The sequence below is a fragment of the Pleurodeles waltl genome, chromosome 1_2, assembly GCF_031143425.1.
Source record: "Pleurodeles waltl isolate 20211129_DDA chromosome 1_2, aPleWal1.hap1.20221129, whole genome shotgun sequence".
In the NCBI taxonomy this organism is placed as follows: domain Eukaryota; kingdom Metazoa; phylum Chordata; class Amphibia; order Caudata; family Salamandridae; genus Pleurodeles; species Pleurodeles waltl.
Window position 1 is genome coordinate 190473218 of NC_090437.1, and position 17417 is coordinate 190490634.

The 17417-nt window shown below is 46.4% G+C and overlaps 1 protein-coding gene across 3 annotated transcripts in view; it reads right to left on the minus strand.

Moving 5' to 3' along the window:
- The window catches only part of MELK (maternal embryonic leucine zipper kinase), a 281217-nt gene that overhangs the window by 66206 nt on the left and 197594 nt on the right, over positions 1–17417 (minus strand). For all 3 annotated transcript variants that reach the window (XM_069237613.1, XM_069237628.1, XM_069237621.1), the window contains one exon: positions 1144–1287. In XM_069237613.1, coding sequence (XP_069093714.1) covers positions 1144–1287 — 144 coding nt within the window. The remainder of the gene's footprint in view (positions 1–1143; positions 1288–17417) is intronic.

A 17417-nucleotide genomic window follows, 5' to 3' on the forward strand; every position in this document is an offset into this window, starting at 1 on the left:
TCCCATGAGCAACAGCAGCCTATATACCTTCAGACGTCTTTGAAGATAAAGTCCTGAAAATAATTCAGGATGTTTCAACTGAAGGTATGTGTTAAGTAGACACTTTTTCAGAGTACCTAGCAGGACAGATGATGGAAGAACTGTGAAGGCGGTGGTGGGGGTCCAGCAAAGTGAGTGTACCCCGGAGATCAGCAGCATGAAGACTTTGCACTCCCTGAGTCTGACGGATATAAAGTCGGTCTATAATTTAGAATTTGATTATACCGACCCAAAAATAAATACATACATATATGGAAACTAGGGCAAAAACGCTTGATAAGGGATGGCTTCCGCCCCATCACAATGCACCACTGCATGTTTTATGATGGACGGGTTACTCAGAAGGAGGAGTATGCTTTTGAGGATCCTGCAGTGTTGCTACATGGATGGCTATTTTCACAGCTGAAGGGCGTAGAAGTTGATCTGGCAGGTTTTTGTTTTTAAACAGGACGGTCTTTTTGTCAACAATTTTTCCAGCGTATATTTTGGCACACCTCTTTGCATTAATTTGGATTAAGATGTGTGTGCAACAGTTTTTGTTTTTTTATTTTTTTAAACATTGCCTCTTAAAACGAAATTGAACTCTGTGACAATCATAGGAAGATGACAGCAAGGAGAGAAAAGTTCAGACTATACAACAAATCTTGTGACTTTATCCTAATTTCTATTAAGTCTAACTAGCGTGCTAGTCTCAATAAAGAGATTAATCCCTTTACTATTTACAATATATCTTAAGATGCTTAAAAGATGGCTTGATTCATCTTACAGTAATTATTATGGATGCCAAAATAGACAATAAGGCATTTTCAGCATTGAGACAACACATTTAGTCAGCTCACCATCCTATAAATGCGTTATCGGTTGGTTGGCATGCGGTATTCTTCAATACTTTTGACGCAGTGTGGAACTTCTGTTGTAATTGGATACCATGGGAAATTACATTTTATGACCTTGAACCCAAATAAAGTGGTAGCCTACTACTCGAATAGAGACTGCATTGTGTAAAAACATTTAGAAATTTGTTATATGTCATAAGTTTTAAGTCATCGTTTATGCACATTTTATTTTGAATAGTCCCACCACTATAGAATGTGCAAGGCTTACCTCATTAATGATAATTGGCGTAAGAGGCATAAGACCAGAAAATGGGTAGTCTTCATAAAAATCACAGTCTGCAAAGTCCATGGAACCAAATACGTAAGGACTCTCACTTCCATCAATGTCTTCAAACTGGCGATTCTTTTTGGACTAGTTGAGGGGTGTGTTAAGTGAAAAAAAGCACATTTAGTCGAATAAGGCAAACATGTTTACATCTATAGACGTTTCAAATGGTAATTCAAAGCCTTCTGGAAATTAATTGCACATATTGACAAATCATACAGTATTGATTATCAGCCAGTGCCTTTTACATTGTATTGCACTGTGGAGCACATGTCCAATAACGTGAAATGAAGCTTACCACGGTACTTCAGTACAAATGAACTGGAAATTAATAAGATGTCAGTTTAAACTGGCAGTGGTAGATCTTGCGATAGTTCAAAAACAACTTTCTCTAACTTACATAAATGCTAACAATATACATGAAAGGGCTGGTACTGGAGGTGTCCCACATGGCATGGCATTGAGTGTCTAGGGATACTTTGAGAAAGGAAGCCTCTTCAATGACCCACAGACTGTAGGAGGCTGGCTCTCTATATAGTGTACAAAAATGATGTGCCCAGTGCAGAGTCTCCAAGCAAACCTACCTTGGTTTACAGAAGTAAAAAATAGACCACCTAGTGCTCTGATTTTTATGGTAGCTTGGTTGAGCAGCTAGGCCAATTTTGGAGAAGTGCTAAGCATTTGTTGTACTCACAGTATCAATAAACGTGGACACACAAAAGAATAACTCAAGACCAATTTACAAAAATACTTCAGATTTTTATAAAAGGTTTGAGACCAAGATCCTCAAAGTCAGGTAATTTTTTTTTTTTTAAAGTTATGATTTTTCAAGGTTTAGCAAAAAGTATTTTTGCGTGTAATTATGCACCATAGAAATCAATGAGGAAAACTTTAAAAATGCATACAAAATCAGGCAGTGCGTTTAATAATGTCTCGTTATAGGTAGAGGTTGTCAACATGTCCTGTGGACCAGCTAGGCAAGTTCGGGCGGCTCCCAGTTTGGGCAGGAGCAGTTGCTGAAGAGTCCTTGGAGCTGGTACAAGACCACCGTGGGGGACCACTTGGAAAAGCAATGCAAAGTCAAACTTCAAGGTAAGACCCTCAAGTCCACTTGGAGTGTAGAGGTCAGACAGAGTGGGGGACCCTTACAGCACAGCTGGTTCCATGGTACAGGGCCTAGGGAGGCCTAGTGCAGAGCAGATAGGTGAGCCAGGAGCTGTGCGCAAAGGTGCCCTTGTAAGCAGGAGGAAGGTCACTTTAAGCAGGTCAGCAAGGCCACTCTGGGGGAGGGGAGGTGGGGAGGGGGTTCTTACGTGTCCTCAAGGCCCTAGACTGGGGCATGCTCCTGGTCCTTTGAGAGTCAGGAATGGACTTTTTATTTTCCTTGGTGTCCGACATTGGGTGTCCAGTACCCTGGCCTATTGCATGTTCAGCCACTGGAGGTTGCAGTGCCACCAAACGTGGCACACTTGCAGGATTTTTCCCCCCCAGTCTGTCGGGTGGAATTTGGTCCGGCTGCTGGGTCCGGTTCCTTGGTCAGCGGCGGGTCAGTGAACTGGACTTCACTTGTCTTTAGCTTCTTTGTTGCATGGAGTGATGCCTTCACTCTGGAGGAAGGTTTTTGGTGATTTTCAGAAGGGTGGAGGTCCTCTGGGGTTTTGTTGAGTCAGTCGGATGTCCATGCTACCCCTCAGCGGCGACTGAGTCCAGGGTGCAGCAGCAAGGTTTGGCGCCTTTATCTTCATGCACCAGGAATGTAGTTCGAGCTTTGGGTCTTCTTTGTTGCAAGCCTTCTTGTGTCCTTGAAATCTGATCTGCAGGTCTAGGGGTGCCCACAAAATACTACATTTAGTGGGTGTTTAGGGGAGTCCTAGTAGTGACCAATGGGTCATCTACCTTAGGGTGGCTACACCTACTGTATGACCACTTCCTGTGGCCAAATGTTACTTCAGTATGCCTGATAGGCTATTTTCCTACTATTCAAGATAGAGGAAAATGAAATGGAGAGGTCACCTTGCATGCAACACCTTAGGAGTGGTGCAAGCTGGGGGTGGCCACCCCTCCTGTCCCCTGTGCATTTTCCCACTGTTGCTCCCACCAAAAGTGAGGGTTTGCAATGGGGGCGGCCATCTGCTTCTACCAGCAGTGTAGGTGGTCGATGTTCAAAGGTGATACGCCCTTTGAAGCTCGCTGGAAAGGCAGTGCACATTCCTGAGGGAGGTGGTGTAACACCTCTTCACAGGAAGTGCTTTGTTTTCTGAACCCATAAAGCAAGGGCTCTTACCCCAGGGATCCAGAATCATGTCTAGTGGTGGCAGGCTGGCTGTGACTGGCTAGCAACTACGCCGGGGTTAGTTAGCTTTTGCAGAGGGCACCTCTAAAGTTGGTCCTGTGTACATTTTGCAATAAATCCAATACTGGTACCAGTTTGGATTTATTGTTCTGAGTTGTTTGATACCAAACAACCCTGGACTCAGAGTGGCCATCATATAGCTGTGAAACTTGTACTGATCGGTGACCAGCACATGCATTTATAATGGCTGCTCCATTCACTTACTATGTCCCAAGTTTAGCAAGGACACATTAGGGGCATATTGCTCATACAACTATGCCCACACATGCATTATAGTGCACCCTGCCTTAAGGCTGGAATGCCTGCAAGAGGAGTATCTTACCTATATTCCATGCAGTGGGTAGATCACACAGCCTGTGTGCCCTGTCAGTTTTGCATTTTGGAATTACACCAGCACACAGTCTGCAATGGCAGTGCTGGGCCAACTTGGATGCATGGCCCTTGAGGGTGGTCGAGTCTGTGCTGCTGACCTCAGGGGCCTGCCCTTAGTCCCCATGCCCTCGGTACCCAAGTACCATTTACTAGGGATGTATGGTGGCAGCTAAAGGTGTTGCCAATTGTACCAATGCATCACAACAGTTCTGAGAAAGAGATCTGGCCGAGGAAACCTGGTTAGCAGGGACCATGGGCACTAACAACTTTGAAACCACATTAACTATCAGGCAAAAGGGGGGGGAGGTTGGGAGGGAGGGGCCGGAGGAGGTGTGGGGGGCTAATCATATAAAAAGAGGCACTTTCTCACACAGCCCGCTGGCAATCATTACTAGTATTGCCAATTAAAGATAAATATTTGCAAAGCCAATAGGTCTCACTGTACAAGAGCTATTGGCTTTGGCAATGTGTTTTAGCCATGTTGTACACCAGTGTGGCTGCTGTTCAGCACGGCTAAAAGTTAGTGGCGTGGAGTGTTGTAGAGTGGGGAAGTACAGTGTCAGAGGATTTGTTTGAGTGTTGTAGAGTGGAGTAGGGGTCAGTGGCAGCAAGTGTTGTAGACTGCAGTGGTATACAGTGGGGTGGAATAGGGTGGAGTGGGTTGAGGTAGTGAGTGGATGGGATTACGATTGAGTGGGGTGGATTGAAATGGGCTGGACTAAAATGGGGTGGGGTGGGGTGGAATGTGGTGGACTGGACTGACTGAACTGGGTGGACCGGTGTGATAAGACTGGGGTGGGTGGATTGGACTGGGATGGGATGGGTGGATTGGACAGGAGTGGGGTGGGATGGATTGGAATGTGGAGTATTGGAGTGGACTGATGGGGTTCGGTGGACTGAGTGCGGTGGACCGGATTGGGGCGGAGTGAGTGGGGATGATTTGAGTGGGAAGGTCTGAAATGGATGGATTAGTTTGAGGTGGACTGGATTGGAGTTGAGTGAACTGGAGTGGGGTGGATCAGATTGGATTAGCATTGGGTGGATTGGACTGGAGCAGGGTGGATTAGGTGAAGTGGATAAAATTGAAGTAGGTTGGACTGAACTGAACTTCTTTCCATCACTTCCTTGGTGGTTCTGAGCCAGTACAGAGCCCTGAGGCACCATGTGGCAGTTTGTGTTAATTCAGTTAGAAGTATCCATCAGAAGCAGCAAATCACACATGGTCATTAGAAGGTTTTGAGCCGAAACACTTGCTGAATTCAGACAAATATTGTACCAGGTCAATAAAGCTATTACTTGTGTGCCATGCATATCCCAGAATGAAAAATGTTAATGAATCACAAGCCGATGCCACACTGCAGGAGTTAAAAGAAAAAAGTGCCAGACAACCGACGTAATGCACATTGATTAATTAAACTTCATGTAGCAGAAAAAAAGCTTTCCGATTTTTATGACGTGAAGATCATTTAATGCATTTGTCTTTCTCATTCTGTAACTTCGTTGTGCATTGTGTTTGATTTCAAATGCAAAAATTTGCTTACCTGTAAATTTGGTTCTCCAACAAACTCATCTTTTATGGATTCCAAGGATATTTCAATATCTCTCTAAGTTAATGAAACGTGAAGCCATAAATCAAAATCCCAGAAAAGGGTAACTTTCCGACAGGCAGTTAAGCTCTGCTCACTTTTATCGAAACCTCTTTGCTCTGTAATTATCCCTACCTCTAACACGCCTTTGTTTAGAGCCCGAGCAGGTCTCATAAAAGAATAATCCAGTGAACCTCACCTCACATGGATTTATAACAGACACCAATGTTGGAGAGACGTGTACATGTAAGCAATGTATTCTTCAGTATTGGATTGTGTATAGGTTTACCTGCTATTTCAACAGCATGTCAAGCAGTGGATACAAGGAGGAAAGTGAGTATTTGTAGTTATTGAAACAGGTTATTCACATCCACTTGTCAAATAGTGAACATCTGCCTTTGTTTCTACATTCAAGCAATAATTCTTACAGAAGCTCCAGGACCTTTTGATTACTCCACCAACAACAGATCATGAAAGCCATGATGGCAGCCATTCACCTTGTCAACAGGGTAGTCACTCTTCCGGGAGTTGCCGCCTCTTCTGCCAGGCAAGATGTCTGCAGTCTACTTGTTTCTGGCTGTGGTGGCCTTAGCAATTACCTGACCCTTCTGGCTGTCAAAAGGCTGCAAACAGAGGAGCTGTTGGTTGACCACAGTTACTGTGAACTGACAGCAAAGTGTCCTTTTGACATCCTGAGCAAACACTCACTCCAGCTAAGACATTGGAAGCACCAGGCAGGTGCAGCATAGTGGAGATGAAACTAACAATAACTGTGCCAGATCTTTAGAAGCATTTCAATTGCTCCCATCCCCCAGACAAAATGATAGCTGCTATCCTTCCACATAAGAAATATGAGGTGATGATCTTGCATTGCCTCAAAAAGCTGATATGATCTACTACTACACTACGTTCCCACCTGACCCTGAGCTGCAAAAGATGGTGTATCAGAGGAACTAGTTGGAAGGCATAGAGAAACTCCAATTTATGGTAAACATGTCCCCAGTGACCCATAGGTCATCCTCAACCCTGTGGTAAAGTACCTACCAATGCAACTTGGACTCAAATCCACTACAGTGGCCCACCCCTTTGTTAATTTCCAGCTGTCATCATGCTGTCAGGGAAATAGGTTAGCGAGCAGCTAATGCCTTGCTTCTGGTTGTAGAACCTCAATGTAAAAGCCCGTCATTTACCAGCATCTTTTTCCTTGTCCCTCGAACACATTCAGTGTATTTAAGATAATGTGCAGTCCAAGCATTTTCATGAGGTTTGGGCCCATAACACAGATCCCTTATTAACAGCCAGGTCAGCTGCACAGCCATCAAGGGACGCATCAGTAATGATCATGTGAAGCAGAAATGCAAATCAGTCCTCCGATGTGGATGACCGATCCATTGGTGGAGGTTTAATGTAATTAGGGTGAACATCATCCTGCATTTATTTGCAGGATGATGCCCACCTACCAGTGCCCACCTACCAGTTAAGCTCATCCTGCAAGACTCACATCACAATGTTTCAATGATAAGCATGACCAACAGGGCTATCAACCACCAGGTTGTCAACTTGGTTGACTCACTGAGCAGATCTTTCCAACACAGCCTCAACTGTGCCCTGTTAGTTCTATCTTACAGAACCTGGAATTTCAGCCATTTTCAATAAAGAAACCACACTTGCCTCAACCTTGGCTGAGGGCCAAAAGGGAGTTCTGGAAGTGAAAACCTCACATGTGTAATAAAATGCAATTTACTCATTGCACATGGACAAGTTACAAATCAAAAGAGCAGCTCCATTTGGGTCCTTTGGGACCAGAAAAAGAGTGTTGATCTTATGGAAGTTGATATGATGTCCTAGGGAACAACATTTTCATATTTTGATGCATGATTCAACTCTTGATTCCCAAATATCAACTCTAAGGGGTGTCTGAAGCAATGATCCTGGGACAAATGGTGGATACAGCTATGAATATCAGATTATATTCTTTGACCATCACAAGAGTGAGATTGATCAAGAGGAGAATGAAAGTAGGTAAGACCGGTCATCGGGTTACAGTCTTGAAACAGATGTAGTTCAGTTTGTGTTTTCTTGTCAACTGCACCAATGATGCAATTATAATTAGTCTCTACTGGTACCACACCACATACGGACTTGGTCCCAACATGGTGCAGTGCAAGCAGCATCCTCAGGATTCCCTACAGACGGTTTGACGTGGCAACATATACTTACTCTACACGCCACGCAGCTCCTCCTGTCTGCCTCCGTCCCCGACCCCACCCTTGCTGCTGCGAGTTTGAGGCCCTCAACCACCTGCAGGCACCCTCCTGCGCCTCATCCCTGGTGTCTAGTGGTTGCCGTAAGTATTGTGTGTCTGTCCTGTAATCTGTACTTTGTTATTTGTGCAGTTTCCCCTCTTTTTTGTGCCTTTTTCGGCTCTCTGCCTCTTTTTGTGCCTTTTCCTCATCTTTCTGTCTTTTTCGCAGAATTTTCACTTCGTTGGCTCTTTGCGCTCTCCCTGTTCCCGCCGCTGCGTCCCCGCCCCCTTGCACCCCCACCCTCCCTGCACCCCCATTTGCCCACCGCTCCCCGCCTCCCAGCTGCTCCTCCCTCCCACCTCCCCTTCATAAAGGTGGCCTCTGCGCGGCCGCTCGCAGCGGGTGCGCCAGAGGCAAGCCAGACTACACCCGTCGGCACCTGGACCGCGCCCAGGGCCGGTCCGCCTGGGTCCACGCACTCCCCACACCGCCAGATGCCGTCACACCGCCGAAGAACTCCACGCTCTCAACCCTGGCCACCTCACCACCTGCGTCCAGCCCTTCCCGAGGCACACCCATGGACCCTTTTCCTGCCGGATGTGCAACTTCTCCTGCACCCAATCCACCAAGCACCAGAACAGCTCCACCCATAACAACCACCTCAGCTGCATCCTCCTCAACATCCGCTCCATCCAGAAGCGCGCCGTCGAACTCTGGGACCTTCTCACCTCAACCTCCCCAGACATCGCCTTCCTCACCAAACAAAACAGAGGAGGAATCGCCATAGTCCACAGGAGCACCATCAGGGTCGCAACCAACACCCATGACACCATTGATGCCGCCGAACACTTGCACTTCCAGATTTACGTCAACACCACCCTGAGAGGAACCCCTGTCCACAGTTCTGCGACGCCATTGCAGACACAATCAGCACTCACGCCCTCACCTCTACGGACTACATGCTCCTCGGTGACCTAAATTTTCACCTAGAGAACACCAACATCAGCAACTCCTCAGCTTTGATCAACAAGCTCGGTCTCAAACAACTTGTCACAACGCCCACCCACTCATCTGGCCATACACACTACCCCATCTTCTCCACCAGCAGCCACATCACCTTCTCCCATACCACCGAACTCCACTGGACCGACCACCACTGTCCACTTCTCTTCCAGAAACCTACCACTCACCACCACCTGCAACGAATCCCTCACCGCAGCTGGAACAAGATCTCTAAGGACCAGCTGATCTCCACCCTCGCTCACACCCCGCCACCCAACACCAGCTACCCAAACACCGCCGCCATCAACCTCAAACAATGTCTAGACGACTGCGCCAACACCCTCGCTCCACTCAGGAAACCACCCAACACCCGCACCAGCAAGAAAGCACCCTCAGTCCTCCAAGCACGAGTGCCAGAAAATCGAGAAAATATGGCGCCACGAACAAACGGAGAGCAACCACGCCGCCCTCAAGACAGCAATCCACAAGCATCACCAGCTCATCCTGATCACCATAAGGTCATTCTACAAAGAGCGAATCGACAACACGCACGACAGCAAAGAGCTCTTCAGCATCAAAGAACTTGCCAACCCCAAGTCTTGCTCCATCGACCCCACCCCCTCGCAAGACCTCTGCGACTCTCTCGCCACCTTTTTTCATCACAAGATCACAGATATCCATGGCAGCTTCATCTCCCCAATCCCCACGACCACTGCGACCAACACCAACCCCAAAGTACCCAACCACACCAACATCCTGAGCACCTGGACCCACACCAACGACGAGGACACCACCAAGACCATGAGCACCATCCACTCCGGATCACCCACCGACCCCTGCCCTCACTATGTCTTCAACAAAGCCAGCCAAATCATCGCCCCCCCCCCCCCCCCCAATGCCGCACTATCATCAAGAGCTCCTTCGAGACCGCCACCTTCCCGGAGAGCTAGAAACATGCGAAAGTCAACGCACTGCTCACAAACCCCCAAGGCACACCCCGAAGACCTCAAGAATGACTGGCCTATCTCCCTCCTCCCCTTCCCAGCGAAGGGCATCGAGAAGATAGTCAACAGCCAACTATCCCACTTCCTGGAGGACAACAGTTTGCTCGACATCTCCCAATCCGGCTTCCGCAAGAAGCGCAGCACCGAGACCGCTCTCATCACAGCTACCGACATCAGGATCATGCTCGACAAAGGTGAAACCGTGGCCCTCATCCTCCTTGACCTCTTGGCATCCTTCGATACCGTCTGCCACCACACACTTCGCACATGCCTCCACGATGCCGGACTCTGCCACAAGGCCCTGGACTGGATCACACCCTTCCTCTCCGACAGAACTCAGCGAGTCCGCCTCCCTCCGTTCCTGTCGAAAGCCACCAAGACCATCTGCGAAGTCCCCCCAGGATCCTCTCTCAGCCCTACCCTTTTTAACGTCTACATGGCACCACTCGCCAACATCGTCCAATCCCACGGCCTCAACGCGGACGACACCCAACTGATCCGCTCACCCACGAAGGACCCCGCCACCGCCAAGACCAATCTCCACAACGGACTTCATGCCATCTCCAACTGGATGGAGATAAGCCGCCTCAAACTGAACTCTGATAAGTTGGAGATCCTCATCCTCGGCTCCAAACGATCAGCATGGGACTCCTGGTGGCCTGCCACACTAGGAGCCGCTCCAACTCCCACCAGCCATGCGCGCAACCTTGGCTTCGTACTGGACTCTTCGCTCACCATGACCCAGCAAGTCAACGCCGTCTCATCCTCATGTTTCAACACCTTCTGCATGCTTCATAAGACCTTCAGATGGATCCCCATCGAAACCAGAATAACGGTCACCCACGCCATCGTCAGCAGCAGACTGGACTACGGCAACGCACTCTACGCCAAGCTCCAGAGGAAACTTCAGCGAATTCAGAACACCTCCGCACGCCTCATCCTTAACCTCCCTCACCACAAACATATCTCAGCCCACCTCCGAGACCTTCACTGGCTACCCGTCAGCAAGAGGATCATCTTCAAACTCATGATCCACGCTCATAAGGCACTCCACGACGCAGGCCCTGTCTACCTCAACAAGCATCTCAGCTTCCACGTGCCCACCAGCCAGCTCCGCTCCACCAACCTTGCCACCATTCCCTGCATCCACCGTACCACGACCGGCGGCAGATCCTTCTCCCACCTCGCTGCCAAAACCTGGAACTCCCTTACAGTCAACCTACGTCTGACCCAGGACCTCCTGACCTTCTGGAAACGTCTCAAGACCTGGCTATTCGAGCAGTAGCAATCCAACCCCTTCCTCCCCCCAGCACCTTGAGACCCTACTGGGTGAGTAGCGTGCTTAACAAGTCATTGATTGATATATGTTAGAAATTGGGTCTCTGGTCGGCAGTCAGTTTACACTCTGTCCAAGCAGGGACCCTCACTCTAGTCAGGGTAAAGGAGAGAAACACCTTGTTAACCCTGCTCACCCCCTTGGTAGCTTGGCACGAGCAGAAAGGCTTAACCCCAGAAGCAATGTGTAAAGTATTTGTACCAACACACACAGTAATAAAGTGAAAACTCTACAAAATTGACACCCCACCAGTTTAGAAAAACAGGGAATATTTATCTAAATCAAACAAAACCAAAACGACAAAATTCAACATACACAAGTCAAGATATAAAATTTAAAAAGAATAAGTCAATCCATAGAAAACAGTGAGAACGCGGTTACACAAAGTACCTGGTCTGCGTCAAAATAAAGCTGCATCGGCGAGTGTGCATCGGAAAAGTCAGCGATGCGCCGATTGCTTACTCGCAAGTGAGGCCGTGCATTGTTTTCTTCTCTGGTCCGATCTGCGATGCGTCGTTTTTCTCCCTCGCAAGAGTGACGTGTCGATTTCCGGATGGGCACCTCGGGTCCAGGCAGCCTTGGGGTCAATTTTTCACACCCAGTGATGTTGCATTGAAATCCGGTCACACTGTGTCAGAAAACTGCACTGCCTGGGGTTTGCATCATTAGCAACAGCACCCGCTAGCACGTGTTGCGCTTCGTTTCTCCAGCCGCAATGCATAGATCTTCCAGTAACGATGCAGGCGGAGCGTCAATTTCAGCCGCAAGGCCGGCTGCACGTCATTTATCAGCCACGTTGCAGATGGTGCATCGAAAATGTCCCCGCACGGCGGTCTTTGCATGGATTTCAGTCCTTTTCCACCAGCTTCACCTTTCAAGGGCCGAAGGGACTCGATGGGGCACCACTTGGCAGGAGTCTCACCAGAGTCCAGGTGCTGGCAGAGGAAGTCTGATGGCCCTGAGACTTCAACAATAGGAGGCAAGCTCAACTCAAGCCCTAGGAGATTCTTCTCAAGCAGGCATACACAACAAAGTCCAGTCTTTGTCTACTTTCACAGGCAGAAGCAGCAACTGCAGGATAGCCCAACAAAGCACAGTCACAGACTGGGGCAGCACTTCTCCTCAGCTCTTCTTCGTGACAGAGGTTCTTCTTGAATCCTTGAAGAAATCTGAAAATGTGAGGTTTTGGGTCCAATACTCATAATTCTTTCTGCCTCTGAAGTTTGCAAACTTCAAAGGAAAGTCTTGGTTGTTCACAAGATCCTGCCTTGCCAAGGCCAGGCTCCAGACTAACACCAGAGGGTTGGAGACTGCATTGTGAGAGGGCAGACACAGCCCATTCAGGTCTAAGTGACCCCCTCCCTCCCTCACTCCACTAGCACAGGCTACTCCCCAGTTCCCTTTGTCTCACTGTCTAGAGGGAATTCACACTAGCCCAACAGTTAGTCTGACCCAGACAGGGAATCCTCAAGTAGTCACAAAATGGTTTAAGCAAAAAGTGGCATTTTCAAACTAACAATTCAAAAACCACCTTCACTAAAATATGTATTTTTAAATTGTGAGTTCAGAGATCCCAAACACCACATTCCAGTCTGCTCCCAAAGGGAATCTACACTTTAATGATATGTAAAGGCAGCCCCCATGTTAACCCATGAGAGTGATAGGCCTTGCAACAGTGAAAGCTGAGTCTAGCATTCCTTCTCTGTTAGGACATGTAAAATACATCAGTACACGTCCCACCTTTAACATACACTGCACCCTGCCATGGAGCTACCTAGGGACTACCTTAGGGGTGCCTTACATGTAGAAAAAGGGAAGGTTTAGGCCTGGGAAGTGGGCGCACTTGCCAGGTCGAATTGGCAGATTAAAACTGCACACACAGACACTGTAGTGGCAGGTCTGAGCCATGTTTACTAGGCTACTCATGCGAGTGGCACAACCAGTGCTGCAGGCCCACCAATAGCATTTGACTTACAGGCTCTGGGCATATCTAGTGCACTCTACAAGGGACTTACTTGTAAATCAAATATGCCAATCAGGAATAAGCCAATTACACATATAATTTACACAGGAGCACTTGCACTTTAGCATTGGTCAGCAGTGGTAAAGTGCCCAGAGTACCAAAAACAGAGTCCAGCACACAGTCAAAACATGGGAAGCAGAGGCAAAAAAGGCAGGGGAGACCATGCCAGGTCTAACAATATACTATACTAGATCTCAACAAAATAGATTGTGCAGCACAATTTTGATAAAGAGAATCATCCAGACAATGCATAGTTGCTTGTGACATTTATGCTCAATAAATCTATCAGAACATGCCTTTTGAAAGACCATTGATACTGCCTTAGCTCTTGAAAAAGGATCACAGACTTGAAGAAAGAACGCTTATTCACATAGGATTGGGAGATTGGAGACAACCCCCCTTGGTATTGGTAACAGGCACTCTTTTCATGCCTGCGTTGAGACCACCACAAGTGATGAAATGATGTAACTTTTCAAAATGAGATTTCCTTGTGTAGGGTGAACAGTCTTTGGAATAAAAGAGGACTGTTCTAAGTAAGACGCATTAAGAACTGCTGAATGCAGATTTGAAGAATTGTGAAGGCTTCCAAACTACATTGCTGAGGTGACATATGTAAAGCAGTTTTCAGTCTCCATGACAATATGAGATTAGTTCAAACAGCTTAGAAATAAAGATTAAATGAAGATCACACCACAAAGCAGTTTCACAGATCGATGAGTGCAACTATAGAAAAGAAAACAAGTTACTTACCTGTAACTGTAGTTCTCCAGTATTGCAATCTTTCATAGATTCACATGCTTGAATCATTCCCCGTCGTCGAGATGGGAGTCCCGGTATAATTTTCATAAGTAATGTTAAAACATATTGAAGAGAAAAAAGGCCCTAGGCCTCTTCAATTTGATAGTCTATCAGAGTCATTTTGTAAAAAGGACCAAACTTGATCCTCCACCAATCAGGCGACAGCACCCTTCAGAACCTCCTGAGAGAAGCTCTAGCACCTCAGATTTTCAACGCACAAGTGCGTATATTACTATGAGTATATGTACTGCTAGACAGAAAGAGGTGAAGTGAGCTTCTCCGGGGAGGTGGGTGGGTCGCATGTGAATCTATGAAAGATTCCAATACTGGAGAACTACAGTTACAGGTAAGTAACTTGTTTTCTTACTCCAGTATTGGAACTTTCATAGATTCACATGCTTGAATCAGAGTAGCAAGCAATAACTATGCACATTGAAAAAAGACAACTCCTTTGATAAACAGGTTATCTTATGCCACAAAACCTTATCATCATCATGTATAAATTAATGAAGCATATAATCATACTGACATGTCTCTCTATATCTACATATACATATCTACACATCTATGTATACACATATATATATATATATATATATATATATATATATATATATATATATATATATATATATATATATACAGGGAGTGCAGAATTATTAGGCAAGTTGTATTTTTGAGGATTCATTTTATTATTGAACAACAACCATGTTCTCAATGAACCCAAAAAACTCATTAATATCAAAGCTGAATATTTTTGGAAGTAGTTTTTAGTTTGTTTTTAGTTTTAGCTATGTTAGGGGGATATCTGTGTGTGCAGGTGACTATTACTGTGCATAATTATTAGGCAACTTAACAAAAAAAAAATATATACCCATTTCAATTATTTATTATTACCAGTGAAACCAATATAACATCTCAACATTCACAAATATACATTTCTGACATTCAAAAACAAAACAAAAAAAAAATCAGTGACCAATATAGCCACCTTTCTTTGCAAGGACACTCAAAAGCCTGCCATCCATGGATTCTGTCAGTGGTTTGATCTGTTCACCATCAACATTGCGTGCAGCAGCAACCACAGCCTCCCAGACACTGTTCAGAGAGGTGTACTGTTTTCCCTCCTTGTAAATCTCACATTTGATGATGGACCACAGGTTCTCAATGGGGTTCAGATCAGGTGAACAAGGAGGCCATGTCATTAGATTTCCTTCTTTTATACCCTTCCTTGCCAGCCACGCTGTGGAGTACTTGGACGCGTGTGATGGAGCATTGTCCTGCATGAAAATCATGTTTTTCTTGAAGGATGCAGACTTCTTCCTGTACCACTGCTTGAAGAAGGTGTCTTCCAGGAACTGGCAGTAGGACTGGGAGTTGAGCTTGACTCCATCCTCAACCCGAAAAGGCCCCACAAGCTCATCTTTGATGATACCAGCCCAAACCAGTACTCCACCTCCACCTTGCTGGCGTCTGAGTCGGACTGGAGCTCTCTGCCCTTTACCAATCCAGCCACGGGCCCATCCATCTGGCCCATCAAGACTCACTCTCATTTCATCAGTCCATAAAAGCTTAGAAAAATCAGTCTTGAGATATTTATTGGCCCAGTCTTGACGTTTCAGCTTGTGTGTCTTGTTCAGTGGTGGTCGTCTTTCAGCCTTTCTTACCTTGGCCATGTCTCTGAGTATTGCACACCTTGTGCTTTTGGGCACTCCAGTGATGTTGCAGCTCTGAAATATGGCCAAACTGGTGGCAAGTGGCATCGTGGCAGCTGCACGCTTGACTTTTCTCAGTTCATGGGCAGTTATTTTGCGCCTTGGTTTTTCCACACGCTTCTAGCGACCCTGTTGACTATTTTGAATGAAACGCTTGATTGTTCGATGATCACGCTTCAGAAGCTTTGCAATTTTAAGAGTGCTGCATCCCTCTGCAAGATATCTCACTATTTTTGACTTTTCTGAGCCTGTCAAGTCCTTCTTTTGACCCATTTTGCCAAAGGAAAGGAAGTTGCCTAATAATTATGCACACCTGATATAGGGTGTTGATGTCATTAGACCACACCCCTTCTCATTACAGAGATGCACATCACCTAATATGCTTAATTGGTAGTAGGCTTTCAAGCCTATACAGCTTGGAGTAAGACAACATGCATAAAGAGGATGATGTGGTCAAAATACTCATTTGCCTAATAATTCTGCACTCCCTGTATATAACCATATAAGTATCTTCTTATCTCTAATATAAATAGGAATATTTGTATGAAGATACATGATGAAATTTGAATAACAAACCAGTATTGTATTATTTTTAGATACATTTTTTAATGTGCATACCTTTTCTAGGATGGAGGGATGTAGGAGAAGTGGCTCACCTTCACCTGAAGAGATTCCTGAGAACCGCTTGGCCCACTGCTACCTCTCCATGCGAGAGGGACTCCAAGCAATAGTGTTTAGTAAAGGTATGGCAGCTCTTCCATGTTGCTGCCCTACATATGTCTTGTAGTGGCACTCCGGCAAACAGTGCCGTTGACGCTGAGACCTTTCTCGTCGAGTCAGCATGCACAGATGACTGCAAAGGTTTGCCCGCTGCTAGATGACAGAAGCGAATAGCAGAGGCGATCCATCTTGAAATACTCTGCTTGGATAGTGGGTACCCCTTCCTAGGGGCACTGTACGCCACAAATAGCTGATTAGAGCGCCAAAACGCTTTTGTCCTGTCCAAATAAAATTGAACGCATCTTTTCACATCTAGAGAATGTAATGCTCTCTCCGCTGGAGTAGATGGACGAGGGAAAAAAGACTTGAAAACCAGAGGTTCGTTAATGTGAAAGTCTGACGGAACTTTAGGAATAAAATGCGGGTTAGTGCGCATTAGTAGTCTATCTTGTTTCAACTGTAGGAAAGGCTCTTGGATGGAGAGCGCTTGTACCTCACTGACCCGCCTAGCTGATGTAAGGGCTATTAACAAGGCGACCTTCCATGATAAATGCTTGAGGGACGCACGGTGGATTGGCTCAAAAGGATGCTTCATCAGTTGCGCCAAAACAATGTTCAGGTTCCACGAAGGAGGTGGAGGTCTGAAAGGAGGGTAAACCCTGAATAATCCTTTTAAAAATCTTTTAATCAGCCGAGAAGAGAAGAGCGAGGGTGTGTCATCCGAACGCCTGTATGCAGCTATGGCTGCTACATGAACTTTAATGGACGAATGTGCCAGGCCAGATCGAGCTAACTCTAAGAGATAAGGCAAAATCTTTTCTGGTGGTGAAAGAAACGGGTCGATTTGACACTGATGACACCAGGTACAGAATCTCTTCCATTTGCACTGATACGCCTTGTTCGTGCTATCCGCTCTGGCCTGTGACAAAATATCTCTGCAGTCCTGCGGGATATTCAAATGCACAAATTCTCTGTGGTGAGGAGCCATGCCGCTAACCGCATTGACTGCGGATCGGGGTGTCGAACTTGGCCGTTGTTCATTGTTAGTAGATGAGGTAACGG